This window comes from Somniosus microcephalus, chromosome 1 (assembly GCF_052327205.1).
Source record: "Somniosus microcephalus isolate GS21.2 chromosome 1, FLI_Smic_1.0, whole genome shotgun sequence".
Taxonomy (NCBI): Eukaryota; Metazoa; Chordata; class Chondrichthyes; order Squaliformes; family Somniosidae; genus Somniosus; species Somniosus microcephalus.
The window spans coordinates 188,212,456-188,232,943 of record NC_140987.1 but is presented as its reverse complement, the minus strand read 5'-3'; the positions used below and the strand labels follow the sequence as shown (position 1 = coordinate 188,232,943).

At 44.1% G+C, this 20,488-nt stretch overlaps 1 protein-coding gene across 2 annotated transcripts in view; it reads right to left on the bottom strand.

Annotated features, from left to right (window-relative positions):
- Positions 1-20,488, bottom strand: part of ell2 (elongation factor for RNA polymerase II 2) — a 194,829-nt gene that overhangs the window by 55,564 nt on the left and 118,777 nt on the right. For both annotated transcript variants that reach the window (XM_085988501.1, XM_085988493.1), the window contains exon 6: positions 10,539-10,663. In XM_085988501.1, coding sequence (XP_085844627.1) covers positions 10,539-10,663 — 125 coding nt within the window. The remainder of the gene's footprint in view (positions 1-10,538; positions 10,664-20,488) is intronic.

Genomic DNA, 20,488 nt, shown 5'->3' with positions numbered 1-20,488 from the left:
TACGTAGGTATGAGGGCGAGTTGGCCAAGGTAGATTGGGAAACTACATTAAAAGGTATGATGGTAGACAAGCAATGGCTGGCATTTAAAGAATGAATACATAATTTACAACAAATATACATTCCTTTAAGGCACAAAAACCCCATAGGAAAAGTGGTCCAACCGTGGCTAACAAGAGAAGTTAAATATAGTACTGATCAAAGGAAGAGGCCCATAATATTGCCAAAAAGAGCAGTAAACCTGAGGATTCGGAGGATTTTAGAATTCAGCAAAGAGGACCAAGAAATTGATAAATGGAAAATAGAATGAGAGTAAACTAGTGAGACATAAAAACAGACTGCAAAAGCTTCTATTAGGTATGTAAAAAAGAAAAGATAAGCAAAAGTAAATGCGGGTCCCTTATAGGCTGAGACAGGAGAAATAATAATGGGAAATAAGGAAATGGCAGAGAAATTAAACAAATACTTTGTGTCTGTCTTCATGGAAGACGACAGAAAAAACCTCCTGGAAATAGTGGAGAACCAAGGGTCTAGCAAGAATGAGGAGTTGAAAGAAATTAGTATTAAGTAAAAAAATTAAAAAAAAGTACTGGCGAAATTAATGGGACTGAAAGCCAATAAATCCCCTGGACCTGATGGCCTACATCTAGGGTTTTGAAAAAGAGGTGGCTATAGAGATAGTGGATGCATTGGTTGTCATCTTCCAAAATTCCATAGATTCTGGAACAGTTCCCACAGATTGGAAGGTAGCAAATGTAACTCCACTATTTAAGAAAGGAAGGAAGAGAGAAAACAGGGACAGACCAGTTAGCCTGACATCAGTAGCAGGGAAAATGCTAGAATCTATTATTAAGGGCGTGATAACAGGGCACTTAGAAATAATAATAGGATTGGGCAGAGTCAACACAGATTTATGAAAGGGAAATCAGGTTTGACAAATCTGTTAAGAGTTTTTTGAGGTTGTAACAAGCAGAATAGATAAGGGAACCATTGGATGCGGTGTATTTGGATTTTCAGAAGACATTCGATAAGGGCCACACAAGAAGTTATTAAACAAAATTAAGGCTCATGGGATTAATATACAGGTAGACTGCCCTTTATCCGGACTTCCGAAAACCGAAACCCTCTAAAAACCGAAGGTTTTTTCGTTCAGCGTAAGTCGTGCGTACGACTTACGCTGAACGAAAAAACCTTCGGTTTTTAGAGGGTTCCGGTTGTGGAAGTTCGGATAAAGGGTAAGTCGTGCGCACGACCCCCCGCCGACCCAGCCGCCAGCCGCCGACCCCGCCGCGGACCCCGCCAGCCGCCGACCCCCCCCGCGGACCCCGCCGGCCCCGACAACCGCCGACCCCCCCGCGGACCCCGCCAGCCCCGACAACCGCCGACCCCGCCAGCCGCCGACCCCCCCGCGGACCCCGCCAGCCCCGACAACCGCCGACCCCCCGCCGGCCCCGACAACCGCCGACCCCCCCGGCCCCGACAACCGCCGACCCCCCCCCCCCCGCGTACCCCGCCGGCCCCGACCCCCGCCGACCCCGACTGACTTACGCTGAGCGTCAGCGTAAGTCGTGCGCACGACCCCCCGCCGACCCCCCCCGACCCATCTACTAGCATGGATTGAGGATTGGTTAACGAACAGAAAACAGAGTAGGAATAAATGGGTCATTTTTGGGTTGGCAGGTTGTAACTAGCGGGGTACCACAAGGATCAGTGCTTGGACCTCAGCTATTCCCAATCTATCAATGATTTGGATGAGGTGACAAAATGTAATATATCTAAGTTTGCTGATGATACAAAGCTAGGTGGGAATGCAAGTTGTGAGGAGGATGCAAAGAGACTTCAAGGGGATATAGACAGGCTAAGTGAGTGGCCAAGAACATGGCAAATGGAATATAATGTGGAGAAATGTGAAGTTATTCACTTTGGTAGAAAAATAGAAGCGCAGAATATTTCTTAAATGGAGAGAGATTGGGAAATGTTGGTGTTGAGGGACCTGGGTGTCCTTGTACACAGATCACTGAAAGTTAACATGCAGGTACAGCAAGCAATTCAGAAAGCAAATGGTATGTTGGCCTATATTACAAGAGGATTTGAGTACAAGAGTGAAGATGTCTTATTGCAATTATATAGGGCCCAGATCAGATCACACCTGGAGTATTGTGTACAGTTCTGGTCTCATAACTGAAGGATGTACTTGCCATAGAGGGAGTACAACAAAGGTTCACCAGACTGACTCCTGGGATTGGGGGGATTGTCCTATGAGAGATCGAGTCGACTAGGCCTATATTCTCTAGAGTTTAGAAGAATGATAGGTGATATCATTGAAACATACAAAATTCTTACAGGGTTTGACAGGGTAAAGGCAGGGAGGATGTTTCACCTGGCTGGGGAGTCTAGAACCAGGGGGTCAGTGTCTCAGAATAAGGGGTCGGCCATTTAGGACTGAGATGAGGAGAAATTTCTTCACTCAGAGGGTGGTGAATATTTGGAATTCTCTACTCCAGAGTGCTGTGGAGGCTTAGTCGTCGAGTATATTCAAGACAGAGATCGATAGATTTTTGGATATTTATGTTCTTAATTATCAAACTTCAAAAGAATTATCAGGCTTAATATCAACACATCCAACATGGGAAATGTTCAGACAGTGAATTAGCATCAAACTACTACAGTAGTTTACAATAATCAATAGAAAATTTGGGTTATCAGGGTAACAAGATCGAGAGTTAATGTAGTTTACAGAACCTTGCAACAAGAACCACGAGAATGAAGATATCTTCAAGAACACATCTTGAATTAGACTTTACATATTCACTTCCTTTATACTATATTGATTTGCATCCTCATGCCAGAGCACCTTTATATTCTTCATATATTTTAAATACAAGTCAAATTAAATTCAAGAATAGCAATCCTAATATACTTGAAATTAGCATCTACTCTGCTCGAGTAAGCGCACGCACATGAATGGGCAAGAGCAAAGGTTCTAGGTAGAATATATTAGGGTGTGGGGTATGGGATGGCAAGTGGAGGTGGAGTGGTGTTCAGCAATGTTCCCTCTAATTTTTTTTGTGTGGCCATATGGCCCATTCAAAATACCACGCATGTGCGTTTTTCCTGCTGAAAAGCCAGCTGTGTAGGAGGTCCAGAGCATCCACGCAGCTTAAAGGGAACATTGGTGTCAAATGCTTCGCTTTTACAGCTCAAATTTTAAGACTGCACTTCAAAAATCACTCCCATTACTTCTCTTCATGAGTTTTGATGAAAACTCTGCACCCACTTTCAAACTTTAATTTGCCCTTCTCTTTTCAGATGCTGATGGATCTGTTGTGTATTACCACTAGCATTTTTGTTTTTATTTCAGATTTCTAACAGTTAGTGTTTTCCTTTAAAATCATGCCTCGTCTTCCCCCAAACAGTTTACCAGGCACACTACCCAATAGGCCCCTTTTCTCTTTCTGTTGTAAAATTAACTCAACTAGTGGATCAGGGTCTTTTCTTTCTTACATTTTTACAGGATAGATTATGAATTATTTACCATACTATATATTCTTCAACTAAACCATAGCTTCTCCTTGGCGTAAATTAAGCTTAGTCTGGTTTCTCCCCACCCCAAAGCCAGGTCACACCTTTGTAACATTTACCCAAGAACACAAAATAATATACAACGTAGATGAAGGAAAGAAAACACATTGGACATTATAAAACAAAACTATATGAAAATAAAAGGGGAAAAATAGCATGGCAATAGAAAGTGGTGGATTTTGTTTTTAAAACATTTCATCTAACCTTAGAAGAGGACAAGGTTGGAAAGGGAAAAAATAGGCCAAGACACAGTGAGAAGTCCCCTGCTTTTATGGCCACCTGAGAGCAGACAGCAGACCTGGCAGCTATCTCTTGCCCTGCCAGTACACTTTACACCTAATCTCAGCCTATTATCATCTCGTCTAGCTTCTAATACCTTTTATTGTCTCTTTCATTTCTTTCGTTTCTTTTGTTTCTTTCACTTCTTTTGTCCGATCGCAGCCCTGCCTTCGATCTATTTTCTTTTCTTTCCAGTTTTGAAGAAGGGTTCGACCCAAAACATCAACTCAAATTTCTCTCCACGGATGTTGCCTGACCTGCTGAGTTTTTCCAGCATTTTCTGTTGTTATTTCGGATTTCCAACATCTGCAGTATTTTGCTATCGTACTAGTGTTTGGTTCACTGCCACACCTCTTCTAGGAATGCCTACCTTGAATAAGTTCTGCTCTTTCGACGGGATCTCCGTTTGGCTCTTCAACCTTGTTCATCTTCATGACTTTCAGTTTCCCTTCTCGTGTTTGATCAGGTATCTGCCAAGACTCGGTTTCACAGCCACATCATTTTCCTCAGCAACTGTCTCCGGTTCCGACTTATTCCACGTGGATTCCAACTAAACTTCCACCCTTCGTGCTTCGGATCCACCCAGGATTACAAATATCTCCAAGATATTCATCGTTCCTCGAACTACTGCTCTCGCCGCATCCCGAGATCCACGCTCAACGCCATGCGGCGCCACATGAACACTCGCGACTTCTCTCTTCAGCAACACCGGCGCACTCTCTCAAAGCTGTCCAGGTCCACCGTTCCATTTCATCCTTCGACTCATCCGACGCTTCAAAAAGCTTTTTTTCTTCCTTTCCGATGTCAAGGATCGCAAGCTTCATCAACTCTTGGACACCAACGCCCCTCCGGAACCTTCTTCCCCATCACTTTCCTCTGACCCCCCTTCTCCCAATCTCACCCCCTGCTGCGTTTTCACTATCCCCTCTGACCCTGAACGATCAGTCCTCAGCAAAGGCCTGAGCTTCATCCCCTTACGCCCCCACCTCAATGAATTTTGAGCTCGGCACGATGTTGAGCTCTTTTTCCACCGCCTTCGTCTCCGTGCCCACTTCTCTGGCCAGGAGTCTTCCCCCCCCCCCCCCCCCCCCACCCTGCACGACTGACCCTTTCTCCTGCTTGCAGAATTCCCGTTCTACCTGGACCCCTCCCCCTGGCCTCTTGCCCTCTCTAGATCTTTTCATCGCTAACTGCCGCCGTGACATCGGCCGTCTCCATTTCTCTGCTCCCCTCACTCACTCCAACCTACCTCCCTCTGAACTTGCAGCACTCCATTCTCTTAGATCCAACCCTGACATTGTCATTAAACCCACTGACAAGGGTGGTGCTGTTGTTGTTTGGCGTACTGACCTCTACCTAGCGGAAGCTGAACGCCAACTCTCCGACACCTCCTCCTACCTCCACCTGGACCATGACCCCACTACCGAACATCAAACCACCGTTTCCAAGACTGTCACTGACCTCATCTCCTCTGGAGATCTTCCCCCTGCTGCCACCAACCTCAGTTCCCCAACCCCGCTTCTACCTCCTTCCCAAGATCCACAAACAGGACTGCCTTGGTAGACCCATCGTTTCAGCCTGTTCTTGCCCCACGGAACTTATCTCTTCCTATCTTGACTATCTTTTCTCCCCTTGTCCAGTCTCTTCCCACCTACATCCGCGACTCTTCGGACACCCTCCGCCACTTTAACACTTTCCAGTTCCCTGGCCCCAACCGCTTCCTTTTCACCATGGACGTACAATTCCTCTACACCTCCATCCCCCACCCGGATGGCCTGAGGGCGCTCCGCTTCTTCCTTGAACAGAGGCCCGACCAGTCCCCATCCACCACCACCCTCCTCCGCCTGGCTGAACTTGTTCTCACATTTAACAACTTCCCCTTTAACTCCACTCATTTCCTCCAAATCAAAAGGTGTTGCCATGGGTACCCACATGGGTCCTAGCTATGCCTGCCTTTTCATGGGCTATGTGGAACAATCTTTGTTCCAGTCCTACTCGGGTCCCCTCCCTCACCTCTTTTTCCGATACATTGATGACTATCAGTGCCGTTTCCTGCTCTCGCCCCGAACTTGACAATTTCATTCACTTTGCCTCCAATTTCCACCCTTCCCTCACCTTCACATGGTCCATCTCTGACCCTTCCCTTCCTCGACTTCTCCGTCTCCATCTCTGGGGATAGGTTATCGACCAATATTCACTACAAGCCCACTGACTCCCACAGCTACCTGGACTACACTTCCTCCCACCCCGCTTCCTGTAAGGACTCTATTCCATTCTCCCAGTTTCTCCGTCTCCGTCGTATCTGCTCCGACGATGCCACCTTCCACACCAGTGCTTCAGACATGTCTTCCTTTTTCCGCAACCGAGGATTCCCCTCTACCGTGGTTGACACTGCCCTCGACCGTGTCAGTTCTATCTGCCGCACTTCTGCCCTCACCCCCGCCCCTCCCTCCCGGAACCACGATAGGGTTCCCCTTGTCCTCCCCTTTCACCCCACCAGCCTCCACATTCAACGGATCATCCTCCGGCATTTCCACTACCTCCAAAGTGATCCCACCACCAAACGTATCTTCCCCTCCCCTCCCCTTTCAGCATTCCGTAGGGACTGCTCCCTCCGAGACACCCTAGTCCACTCCTCTATCACCCCAAACAGCCCTTCCCCTTTGCCTGGCACCTTCCTGTGCAAGCGGAGATGTAACACCTGCCCCTATACCTCCCCCCTTCCCACTGTCCAGGGCCCCAAACACCCCTTCCAGGTGAAACAGCGATTTACTTGTACTTCTCGCAATCTAGTATACTGTATTCGCTGCTCACGATGCGGTCTCCTCTACATTGGGGAGACCAAACGCAGATTGGGTGACCGCTTTGCGGAACACCTCCGTTCAGTCCGTAAGGGTGACCCCGAGCTTCCGGTCGCCTGTCATTTTAATTCACCGCTCCATTCCCACTCGGACCTCACCGTCCTTGGCCTCTTGCATTGTTCCACGGAAGCTCAACGTAAACTCGAGGAACAGCACCTCATCTTCCAATTAGGCACTCTGCAGCCTTCTGGACTCAATATCGAGTTCAACAATTTCATATCATAACCTCGGCCCCCATTACATTTTTGCTTGTAATTTTTCCACTCCTTTTCCTGACCTGCTGAGTTTTTCCAGCATTTTCTGTTGTTATTTAGGGCTTCAGTTGAACAGCTCATCTGAAGGATGGCACCTCAGCTTAGATTATGTGCTCAAGTCATGAGTGGGGCTTGACTCCCTGGCTTTCTAGCTCAGAGGCAAGGCTTACTGAGCCTAGGCTCAGGTTCAGACGTGAAAAGTAGCTAATGTCAGCAGAAGGACAAGTGAACTGCATCCTTAGTTATTGATCACATCTCGCAGGAGAACAGTCATTTGTGCTTCTCTACTGGTGCTGGAGTTTCAGCTCATAATTAAGAGCATTTCTTCACATCAGTCAGCAGCCTCTTTTAAGATACCACATAAACCATTTGGCACAGCAAAGCTCATCCCCCTAGTACAGTACTCTAACTTACCCAGCCTAGCATCCCACTGCATTCTGAATGCCTCTAATGTCTTTGGCGCTACCATTTTGTCTATCAGATTGTTCCAAAGATTTAGCCCCCATTTCAGCAAAGACATTTTTCTAATAAATACAAGTTTTAAATTTGTTTCTCCTAATTTATGAGTCTTCAGCTCCGACTGACCTGATTTAGTTTGAAGCAACTCTGGATTTTCATTATCTTTGCCATAATTTATATGCACCTCAGAGGTCCATCATTAACCTTTTCTCTAGAAACTTTTAGAGTTTAAGCTTCTCTAACCTTTCTTCACAGCTCATTCCTGCTGCTGTTCTCTGCATCCTCTACAACGTGCTCATGTCCCTTTTAAAGCATGGTGACCAAAACAGTGTGGTACACTGTAAAGACTCTGTATAGCCTTGTAAACTTACAGTTCACACTGTGTATCTTAACATTCTATTTGCTTTAATTGCTTCTCCACATTGCCTCAATGTTGAAATGGTTATTTCCAGATTGCTTTCCAAGTCTCATTGTGCTAATCCTATCCCCTTCATTGTATGCCTAAATCACTTAGAAGTAGGAGGATTGCATTTATATAGCACCTTTCACGACCACCAGACATCCCAAAGCACTTTCCAGCCAATGAAGTACTTTTTGAAGTGTAGTCACTGTTGTAATGTAGGAAACGTTTTAAGAAATCGAGCAATGTTTGGTGAACAATGAGCTGGTTGCAGGGAGCACGGCTTTCAGAGTTGTTGGGAACCTATGACCTGGTGAGAAGAATGCTGTTTGCCTTTAAGCATACTTCTGGGAAGGAGGCTGGCCTGTGGATAGCCTAATCTAGATCAGTATTAAGTAAGTTCCAATTGATATCCTTGAATTTTTTTTCTGCCGATGTCCTATCACCAGCTTGCTGTCCGGTATCAGTATCTGTGATAGCAGCATTTGTAAAAAATCTCAGCTGAGTTTAAACAAAGGAAAACACACTTCCATGGGAACATTTTAAATCTGGAACATGACCTTTTTTGGAAATAGTCCTGGTTAACTGGTTAGCTCTGGAATGGCAATTCTCTAGAATTATACTTGGACAAGCAAAGTGGAAATTTCACAACAGTTTGGTGAATATAAAAAAGTAATTGAGTTTCACTTGCATAAGCATAACCATTTTGAAAATATTTTAAATGAAACATTGGTCTGGAAATTGTGGTCAGAGCCTTGCCGCCTGCATACGCCTTTGAATCGCAAGAAAACTCTCTACTTACCCGCTACCTCAGGAGCTTTGGACTCTTGCAGCCCTGGGCCTGCAGGCGTATGCTTGCATAAAGACCCATGTAGCCCAGGGGTGTATGTGGTTCACAAGCGTCCCTGGGATCACGTGGACGAGGCCAACCAATAACAAAGGGGGATTCCTTCTGCTTATGGGGATTCTACTTACATATGGAACCCCCATAAGCATAATAGAAATCACCTAATAAATAAAATTTCACAATACTGAAAACAACAAATAAATGATCAGATTCAAAATGAATTAAAATACCATTTAAAATAAAATGTAATTTTTTGAAAAATAAATTTAAACATTTTTAACCGGGGCAAAATTGACCTAAACTGATTTTTAAACACAAGTAAATGTTTAAATCATTTAAAAAAAAATTTAACATTTATTTAAACCCTTACATTGGTAAAAGGTGGCCTTATGCCCGTTTTTACCAGACGTAAGGGTTTGGTGGGTATTTGCTGGGCAGTAGTTGTACCAGCGAAAGTGAATTTCCAACAGATGGGTATGATCTGTCAAGGAGAAACTTGACAGATCGCAAGTTCCTGGTTTTCGTGCATGCACATCGCATGTGGAAACCCGGAACTTGTGGGGCACTTACAGCATCATAGGACCTGTAAAATCCAGGCCAATGCCTTTGAAACAATAGGGCTTGGATGTTTATACTGCTCATGTCTGTAAATATTTTCAATACTTAGAATTAGAATTGCTTTGTGTTGAAACTAGATGACAGTTGCAGGTATTCCACAGCAAACAAAGCTCCATCTTAGTTTCATTAAACAAAGACTGCTGCCCTCATTCATGGAGGCAATAGCCAGCTACATTCATCCACCCCACTGATAGCATGGTTGGATTATCAATGATGGAAGCCCCAATACCTAATCAACTGAGAAACATTATGTTTGAAATTCTGAAAATGTTCTCTACAGCATCCACGTTGGGACAAGCATGGTGTACTAATTTTGGTACTTAAAACATCAACTAGAGGATTTTGGCCAATGCATTGAACAGTAAGCAGGAAACATTTTTAGGTGCCTTTTTGCATGCTTGGCATTGTCACTCCAGCAACACCCATCAATTCTTCAAGGCACTGAAACTGATTATTCTTTGAAGTCCCTTAGAATACATTGTTGATTGGCCATGGAGTCTTATGCAATTACAGAACTGGATCAAATGTGCAGTCTGGTACAATGCCATACCAACCAACTTGACAAGATATTTATTTACATGGGAGCTTTTGATGAATGAGAATGGTTAATTTTATTCTAGAATGCAGTGTGACTGTTCATCAAATAATTCATATGGGTATAATAAAAAGTGATCTATTAAAGTAAATTATTGAAGCTGAGGTTGTAAAGTAGTGATTCATTACATACGTAGCAGTCATGATAATTACAGGAAAATGCTTCCGGTTGTTAACAGATGTTGAAACCAGGATAGAGCATAAATTGAGTTCCAATTAAAGATTTTTCAAAGTAAATATAAAGTTATTGAATTCAGTCTGAGCCAGAATACTGTAATGACACTTTTGAGACAAAGATCCCACCTCAGAAGCAGTAAATACAAGCAGTTAAAAGCAATCCTTTATCCGTCCCGATAAAGCTGCAGAGATGTTGAGTATCATGGTAATGAAGAAGTCTCATGCTGGGCTGGTGCCCTGAACGATCTCCCCTGTTGGTTTGCTTACTATGTATGAAGGATAATGAAATTCAGTTTTCTTAGTAAAACTGGGAAATAGTTCTTCAGTTCCTGTGGACCATGTTTCACGTAGATTTTTCTGAATACCTTTCAGAACTCTAATCACTGGCTCTCCAATTACAAAGTGTCGTGTCTTTACTTTTCTTTTGAAAAAGGACAGGTTTGACAAGAACAAAATTAAGTTGATTTACCTGGAAACCACTCTGTCAAATAGCTGTCGATCCTCTTCTGAGTAACCAGGCCAGTCCCGCTGAACCTCCTTATACACAAAATCCTTCACAGTATAGGAGTTGTCTTTTGGGTTTATATTAGCTACCTATTAAGAAAGTAAACTTTTAATACAAATGAGAACTGCAATCCTAGATTAACTATCTAACAAAGTAGGGCTATGTTAATTATTACAACAGAATATTGAACTACAAATATGAGACTCAAAGATCTAGGCCTTGCTTAATACAGTATTGTCGAACAATGGTACAAGCACAGGTATCACTTTGTATACTTTTTTTCAATATACAGAACATTTCCCAACCAGTAAACCCAATAGTTAATGCAAAATATTCTTCTTAAAATCAAGGGTCTTGGGAACTAAAAGTTGGATCAAATGAACAGTTCAGTACTATTCCATATAAGCTCATTCAAGATACACAATTATATGGACCACTTCTGAGCAGTGGTTAGGTTTAATGTGGCTAGTGAAAACATTGAGTGACAGTAAAAAGCAGCTATTAAAATAATTACCGACGATGAGGCTATAAAAATACCATAACAGACAGCTGCATACTGACTATTTTTCCCTAGGGCAATATACAAGTACCTAACTCTGTGCCTTGCTAGAGAACCTCAAGAAACACAAGGGTACACTGTAGGCTGCATTGTTAATTTAAGACCTGTGCATCTTCAAAGACATGCTGAATTAATTAAGTTGTTCTGACCAATAGTAAAAGGCATATCACAGACAAATAACAAAAGCAAGGTATCCTATTCTTACTTTGTGGTTGAGGGTGGTGGTGGTGGTGGGGGGGGGGGGGGGGTGGAGGGAGGGAGGAGAATTTGATAAGGAGGACACGAAAAAGAGTAGGTTTTCAATGAAGTCTCTACACGGGGAAAAATTTACATCAGTCCAGAAGACTGAAGAGCCAGGACAGTAGGCAGTGTAAAAAAAAAAAAAAAAATGGCCGGGGCGGCTTAACCACCTCCTTTGTTCTCACACCCCTCAGCCCCAATTTTCTCCGACAGAAAATGCCACTGGTTCATCTAAATATAAACTTTCTCTGAAATGTTCAGTGTTTCTTGGAATAAAGTTCTAGTCTAAACAGCTAAAAAAGTTAATAGCCTTACTGAGTCAACCTCCTCCTCAAAAAACCTACTTTTAATCCCACTATCCTTTCAAACGACTGCCACGCCACCCCCACCATCTCCAATTTCACTTCCTAAAGTTCTTTAATGTGTTGTTGCCTCCTAAATCCAGGCCCAGCTTTCCTACACCTCCATATTTGAATCTCGCCAAACAGTTTTCAGCTCCTATCACAGCACTGAGCGAGCTTCTGGCCTCATATTCTCTCCATCACAAAGAGTTCATCAGTTTTAAGATTTCCAATTTGGGTCAATTGCCCCACCAGCAAATGGCATCCTTTGTGACCGATGGATTATTCCTCAACCTCTCTACACCTTTGACATGGTCGACCAGACAATCCTCCTCCAATGTCTCTCCTCCCACAATCCGGCTCAATAAAACTGCCTTCACTCGATTCCACTCTTACCCATCAATTGTAGCCAGCACATCTCCAGCAATGGATTCGCTTACCGTCTACGCAGTTATCCCCACCAGTGTTATCTCCAGTCACCGAAGGATGTACCCATGGCCCCTTCCTCATCTACATACTATCCTTTGGCGACATCTCCTGAAGACATAGGGGCATGTTTTACATATATGATGAAACCCAGCTCTACTGCTTCTGTGTGTCAGGGTTGTCAGATTGCTCGTCTGACATCCAATCTTGAATGAGCTGCAAGTTTCTTCAGCTACAAATTAGAAGACTTAAGACATAATTCAGCTCCTGCCACAAACTCTGTACCCTTAACATAGGTAGCATCCCCCTACCTGGCCATGGCCTTGGGTTGAACCAGATTGCTCGTAACCTTGATATCCTATTCTACCTCGAGCTGAGCTTACAACCCCATATTCTCTCCATCACAAAGAACTACAGCTCATTATTGTTAAGATTTCCAATTTGGGCCAGCTGCCTCACCTGCCCCTCCTGGCTGCACATGAAACTAACTTTTTATTTTATATTTTTTTAAACTTACCCATTTATTGTGAGCTGCTGGTTAGTCTGCAGCAGATGCTGGAAAACCACAACATTCATCCTTTTTGCCCCACAGTCACTACCCATAGAATCAGTGGGGAGAAATTAGTCCTCGCTGCGACCATATTCAAACGGGCGCAACGAGGATCAATTTCTCCCTCACTGATTTACAGGGTAGTTGTACTTGTACACTGATGTCAACTTATGCCGAATTTAATGCAAAATAGAAGGGTTCTTTTTTGAATATTTGAAAAGAATACAGGAAGGATTAACTGTAGGCACTTTAGACCAGTACTACCAATTTCCTGGAGGAGAGGTGGAGAAGTGGAGTGAAATTTCTCTTCTAGGGCTGCCAACCATCAAAAACCACCACACTTTCTTTAAAAGATTAATGGTAATTTTAATTTATCCAATATTCTTGTTTTATTTACTCATTTTGGTAACATTTGAAGCAGTATGCTGGTTAGCAAGCCATGGAGGAGGCAAGAAATGACGAGTGAGTGGGGGAGGGGATAAACGGGTGAGCAGGAGCAAGGGAGAGAGAGAAAAAAGTGAAAGACAGACACACAGGGCACGTGTATAAGTGCACAAGATAGCACAAAGAAGGGGAGAGAAAACAAATGAAAAAGAATGTAAATGAATGATTCAAGAATCTCTACAGTAGAACACAGTTGGGAGAGAAATACAACCCATATTGCTCTTGGGCTCCCATATAATGGCAAATCAGAAATTTAAATTATCAGCTTGATACAGCTAGTAGCACACTTGCTGAAAAGAAAAGGTTGTGGATTCAAGCCCCACTCCAATACTTGAGCATATAACCTAGGTTGACAGGCTAGTGCAGTACGAAGGGTGTGCAGCACGAAGGGTGTGCAGCATTGCTGTTGAAGCAAAATCTGTCCAATGGTTCAGGCTGATGTTACGAAGCTATTTGAAGAATAAGGAGCTCGCTCCATATTCCAGCTATTTCCTTCCCTAAATTAACATGACCAAAAATAGACCAGCTTGCCATTCATCTCATTGCTGTTCATGAGATCACCCTGTGAAGTGCTTTAAAGATGCACTAAGGTGCTATATAAAGGCAAGTCTTTAAGGGAATTTTAAAAAGTTACAGGGTTATACTAGCTCTAATGATTTTAGTCTTAAAACCTTCTAGCAATTGTAACATTTCTAAGGAAGGAACTTTTTAAAACTTGAGAAATAGTTAAGCTTAAACTTTTTTCAACAAAGAAAATCTGAACAGCAAATTGGACCTACTCAAGTATATATGCTACAACAAATGTGTCATTTAGGAATTTTTAAAAAAAAACTCTTCCCTTCAGCACTAAATGGGAAGGTTTGTTTTAAAAATCCCTACCAGCAAACAAGGGATCAGAAATCAGGTTTATGTCCATATGTCTCAAGTCCCTTATTTATGAACATACAATGACTGACAGGTAAAGACCCTCTGGTCCATCGAGCCTGTCCCATATAATTGCGATGCCTTGTGTATCAATATATACTTTCCACCGCACCCAAAACCATGCGATCTCCTGGGAGAAACAAAAAACCAGATTAAAACCCAGGCCAATTTTGGGGGGTGGGGGGAAATCTGGGAAATTCTTCTCCGACCCATCTACGCGGTCAAAACTAGTTCAGGAAAATCACTCCGCCCCTGAATTCCCTGCAATACCTTACCTTGTATTAAAAAAAAGTGATCGCCACCCCAGCCAAAAACTGGTCCAGCTCTCACTTGAAGGAATTCAGCGAATCAGCATCCACTGCACGAGATGCAGCCTGTTCCAGAGGTTCACTATTCTCTGGGACAAGAACCACCTCCAGAGATCTAACCATATACAACTTTAATTTGTGGTCCCTGGTCCTCCACATACCTATTTACTTGGAACAAAATCTATTCCCTTCACTATCTTACAAGCCTCAATCAGATCACCCCCAAGTCTACGCTTCTCTATGGTATAAGTCCCAACCCTTTCAGCCTATCTTGATGACCAAGATGCTTTAGGCTGGAAATCTCCGCCAATCCATTCGTGGATGGATAAGGCACGGAGAACGTGTGCTGGATTCCATTGCTCGAGGAACTCCTCCATCTCCTGGTCCATGGTCGGTTACGATCTGCTCCGGCAAACCAAATCGCCCGAACATCCGAGTCTCGATGGTTTTCTCCGTAGTGGTAGTGGACATTACTGCAACCTCCTGCCATTTGGAATGGGAGTCCACCGCGACCAGGAACATCGCTCCTTCCACTGGTCCCGCGAAGTCCAGATGGATCCGTTGCCACAGTGTTGCCGGCCATTCCCATGGATGCAGTGGCGCTGCTCTTGGCGTATCCCTGGTTGTCTCGCATGATGGGCATGATTTTGCTTCAACTTCAATTTCATGATCCAGACTGGGCCACCAGAAGTAGCTTCGTGCCAGCTCCTTCATCCGGACAATACCACAATGTCCTGAGTGCAGCTCGTTGAGGACATGTTTCCGCAGCTTTGGTGGTATGATCACTCGCATGCCCCAAAGGAGGCATCCTGACGTGACAGACAACTCCTTCCCTCTTGACAGGTAAGGTAGGAGCTCAGGTGGTGCGTCAGACACCCGTGATCCGTCTCCTCGCATCACCCGATCCAGCACCTTGAATAGCGTAGGGTCCACTCTGGTCTCTGTCTTGACCTGCCGGGCCGTGACGGGGCATTGCTCACCATGTCAAAGTAGAAAATCTTCTGCTCTCAGCCTTGAGGGCACAGGCAGCAGAAGTCTTGACAATCCGTCCGCATTGCCATGTGCTGCTGACCTCCGGTATTTGATGTTGTAATTGTGAGCGCTTAACCTCAGCGCCCAGCGCTGCATCCTGCACGCTGCCAGGGAGGGTGTTCCTGTGTGTGGACCAAAGATCGATGTCGGAAGACGATGATCCGTCAGCAAGGTGAATGTCCTTCCGAACAAGTAGTGATGGAACTTTGATTCCAAAGATGATGCCCAAAGCCTCTCTTTCGATCTGCGGGTATTTCACCTCCGCCTTGCTCAGGGACCTTGACGCGAATGCAATCGGCTTCTCTTCGCCTGAGGGAAAGATGTGGGACACGACCGCGCTGACGCCATAAGGCGACGCGTCACAGGCCAGCTGAATCTGCAACGACGGGTCAAAGTGCATCAACACTCTGGGGTCAGTCAAAGCTGCTTTGGTTTTCTTGAATGCAGCTTCGCACTCCTTCGTCCACGCCCAGGCCTTGCCCTGACACAGCAACTCATGTAATGGCTTCAACAGTGATGCCAGTTGTGGAATAAACTTTCCGTAATAGTTCAGGAGACCTAAGAATGACCGCAGCTGGCCGACATTTGTAGGTGCAGGAGTGTCGGCAATGGCTTTCACTTTCGACGGCGCTGTGTGTAGGCCGTCCGCGTCGATGACATGGCCTAGGTACTCCACTGATGGCTTGAAAAATTCGCATTTGTCCTTACGAACGCGTAAGCCATATTCTTCAAGTCTTCCCAGTGTCTTCGTCAGGTTCTGCAGATGCTCGTTGTCGTCCTTTCCTGTGACAAGGATATCGTCGAGATAACATTGTACCCCTGGAATGCCGCTTAAGATCTGGTCCATAGCCCGCTGAAACAATGCTGGTGCTGACGTTATACCAAAGGGTAGGCGGCAGTACCTGTAGAGGCCCTTGTGGGTGGTGATGGTGAGGTACTTCTGTGAGTCCTCTTCTACATGCATCTGCAAGTAGGCTTGGCATAGATCAATCTTGCTAAACTTCTGACCGCCTGTTAGACCCGCGAAAAGATCTTCAATGATGGGGAGGGGGTGCTGTTCAGCTGAGAGCACAGGATTCACTGTTACTTTGAAATCTCCACATAAGCGAACTGCGCCATCACTCTTCATCACTGGTACCACGGGCGTGGCCCACTCACTGCGAAACGGCACCAGGACCCCTATCTTGACCAGACGCTCCAGGTCAGCCTCCACCTTTGGTCTGAGGGCGTAGGGAACGTTCCTGGCCTTCAGGAATTGTGGCTGGCTGTCAGGCTTCACCTTGAGTTTGACCGTAATCCCCTTCATACTCCCCAATTCTCCGTCAAAGACAGCCGCATGCTTTGTCAACACTGCCGCTAGCCCCGCCTCTTCGACTGACACCGCATTCACTTTTTTCCAATCCAGATGAATTTTCCCCAACCATGGCCTGCCCATCAGGGATGGATAGTTACCCTTGACCACGTAAACTGGCAGCATCACGGTTTGTCCATTAAGCTCCACCTTGACCTCCGTCTTACCCAGCATTGGGACTGTTTCCCCAGTGTAGGTCTTTAAGATGAGCTTGGCTGGCATCAGTGATAGGTGGTTCAGTTTTTCTTTGAATAGCTTCTCTGAAATCAAGGAGACAGCGGCCCACGTATCCAGCTCCATTTTGACCGGTATTCCCTCTAGTAGTGGAGTGACTCCATAGCCTGATGAGCCTTCATTCACCGTTAACACATGGAGATTCAGCTCCCCATCAGAGTCTGTGTCACTGTCTTCCTGTTCTTGTTTCACCATGTGTAGGTTTTTCTTTTTAGAACGCCAGTTGGATGTGTTTCCTTGTTTGTTTTTGTGTGTCTGTGTGTAGGATTGTTTGCTTTGCCCTTTACACACACGTTCAATGTGTCCTTTCTTTTCACATTTCCGACAGGTCAGGTCTTTACACCAGCAGTCAGATGGCTGATGACCTGACCTTCCACATCTGTAACACACTCTGGCGCCCCTTGCATGCTTATCCGGTGTAGCTGCTACCCTGTGCACTCTTGTTGCAGCCCCCAACAGCTGTGTATCTTTAGCTGCTAACTCCATAGACACAGCGAGCTCCACTGCTGATTTAAGCATCAGTTTGTCAGTCGTGAGCAAGCGCTTCTGTGTTGCTTCACATCTTAATCCACACACAAACCTATCACGGACAGTGTCATTTAGAGTTTCACCAAACTCACAATGCTCAGTTAGCTTCTTTAGCACTGCAACATATTCGGCTATGGACTCACCCTCCCCTTGGTTTAGTTTGTGAAACCTGAACCTCTCGGCAATCAGCAGCGGCTTGGGTGCGAAATGTGTTTCCAAAACTTCCACAATCTGATCATATGTCTTAGCGCCGGGCTTATCCAGGTGCATCAAACTCCGTAACAAGCCAAATGTTTTTGCTCCGATCACACTGAGGAACGTCACCACTTTCATGTCATCTTTAATGCCATTTGCAGTCACGAAAAATCCGAAAACGCTCTGTATAAGCACTCCATTGCTCCGCCGTTTCATCAAATGGTCCAAACGCTCCGGTTAGCATAGCCATCTTATCTTTTTTTTTCCCTTTACAGTCCTTTTCCTCCACTTAGTTTCACTATCATTACTCTCCTTATTTGTGTAACACACAAACCGCCACCTTTACGAGGAGATTGCATCAGCACTAAACTGCAGGCGCGCCATTAAAAGACAGGAACTTCTTACTTTAAACATCACCGATTCCAGTGCAAAGTGATGCGCAAGTCCGTCGTCCTCGTCGCCAGTTTTGTTGTGTCTCAAGGGGTTTTATACCCTTACCTATATAACAATTGAGGACTCCGGGGTGGAGAGTTTAGTTAATGGCCATTTTATTTTACAATGTGCTTCTTCACTCAATGCACTACATTTCCCATAGTGCATTGCAAATCACCACTACAGTATCCCATGTGGGACAATTCTAATACACATTCAAAATACACAACATCCTGCCAGCCAGTTCTCAATCCAGCTCAATATATTATCACTATCAAAAGCTTTTGGAAGTCGAAGTAGACAATCTCTACTGGGCTTCCCTCATCCACCAACTTTGTAACTTCAAAAAATACAAATTAGATTTTTAAGACATGACCTCTGTTTTATGAAGCCATGTTCGGTGTCTCTAAAATGTTCTCTTCTATCTAAGTATTCATATATCGCATCCCTAATAATTCCTTCAAATATCTTACCTAGTGCCGATGTCAAACTAATGGGCCTATAATTAACTAGGTCCATCTGGTCACCTTTTTTAAATATGGGGACTACATTCGCCTCCTTCCAGTCTATAGGAACCATTCCAGAGCGCAGTGAGCTATTAAAAACATAGGCTAGGGGCTCGCACATTATCTATTAGCTTCTTTTAAACTAGTAAAATTTTGAAGCATTTTTCTTTTATTCCCACTTTTAAAATCTTATGTTTAAAAAAATTCCAAGCAATATAATGGTGTTCAGCCCCTTATCACCAAGGGATTTTTGAAAAGCTTTCTTTTTCTCCTTTGCCCCTTCACCCTCAACATTAAGGGACCAGCCATGGGTAACACGATTCTAAGGAACTATCAAAAGATTGCAAACTTGTCAATTATAAAAAAGAGGCAACACTCTAGCCTTAGGATAAAATTATGCAAGTTGGCATTATTGTTAAGAGTTGTGTTTTAATTTAAGGCCATTTTCTTTAAAAAATGTATAATCTGGAGATTGGCAATCGATATTACAATATGATCCTGGCAATAACTGACATTTAACCAAATGAGGATCAAGAACTTTTGAGTTTCTCAAACACTGCACTTTTGTGCCACATAAGGATGTAATAGTTCTACAATTCCTACCATATGCAGACATCAGCAAGATTATTTTTTTATTTCAAAGACAATCCTGCAGGGAAACCAGCATCCGTGAATTAACAAGAGCCACTTCACAATCTATGCATTCATTTAGTATACCTTTAATACTAAATGTTATAGGTAAATTGTAAGTCAAGGTTCTCAATCTTGCTTGCTACTCAGCAATTCCTGCTGGAAAGTGACAAGTGTGGACATTAGATAACAGCAAGATCAGACTCAGTTGTGGCACTCCCAAGGTTTAACTGCCCAAGCAAACTCGCTGACTAAACTGATCCATAAAAAAAATGGCCACTTGTGTAAGGTACTGGAATAGTTGGTGCCATGGAACAGTTTCCCATTACTGGGAGGTGGGGTTTAAGTAAGCTGAATTTTTTTGTATTTACATGCTAGTTTTCATCGTATATTTGGGTACCGCGGTAGCAGAAATAGTAGCACGGGTCACTTTTTTACATAATTTTTAGTAAATACATAGTAGCAAGCGACAGAAGGATAAATTGGGTTACTATGGTCTAGCATCAGCTGTGGAAAAACTCTTAATCCATAATTGGCTATGATAAATTGACCCTTAGTGTTAGGGGGATTAAATACGTGGGGTTACGGGGATAGGGTGGGATATGTGTTGGTGTAGGGGTTACAGGGATCGGGTGGGATATGTGTCGGTGCAGGCTCGATGGGCTGAAATGGCCTCTATCTGCACTGTGGGGTTTCTGTGATTCTGTGTGAATTCCAGATAAAATTAGTGAGCATTCAGGAATATATGAGAGTTAATCAAAGACAGCCAGCATGGATATATTAAAGGCAAGTCATGTTTGACAAATGTAATGAGATTTTTTTTGTGACTGACTGAATAGATGGGAATATAGTAAAGTGTATATATGGATTTTCAGATGATGTTTGACAAGATGTCGCACAAGAGGCTCGTTAGAAAAATGCAGGTGAATGGTACAAGAAAATGTAGCAGCTGTAACAGCATGGATAAAATGTAAGTTAGGGTAAATGGATGTTGCTCAGACTGGAAGTTGTGTAACTCAGGAGTCAGTACTGGGTCCACTTTTATTCTTGGTATGGGTAGATGATTTGGACTTGGGTATAGGTAACAATCGAGAAATGCTGATGACACAAAACTTGGTTTGAAAAACAGCAAGGAGGGCTTTAAAAGATATCAGGAAGACAGAGGTTAGCAGAATGGGCAGACAACGTTCCTGCTAAGCTGCGTGGCTTCTAGA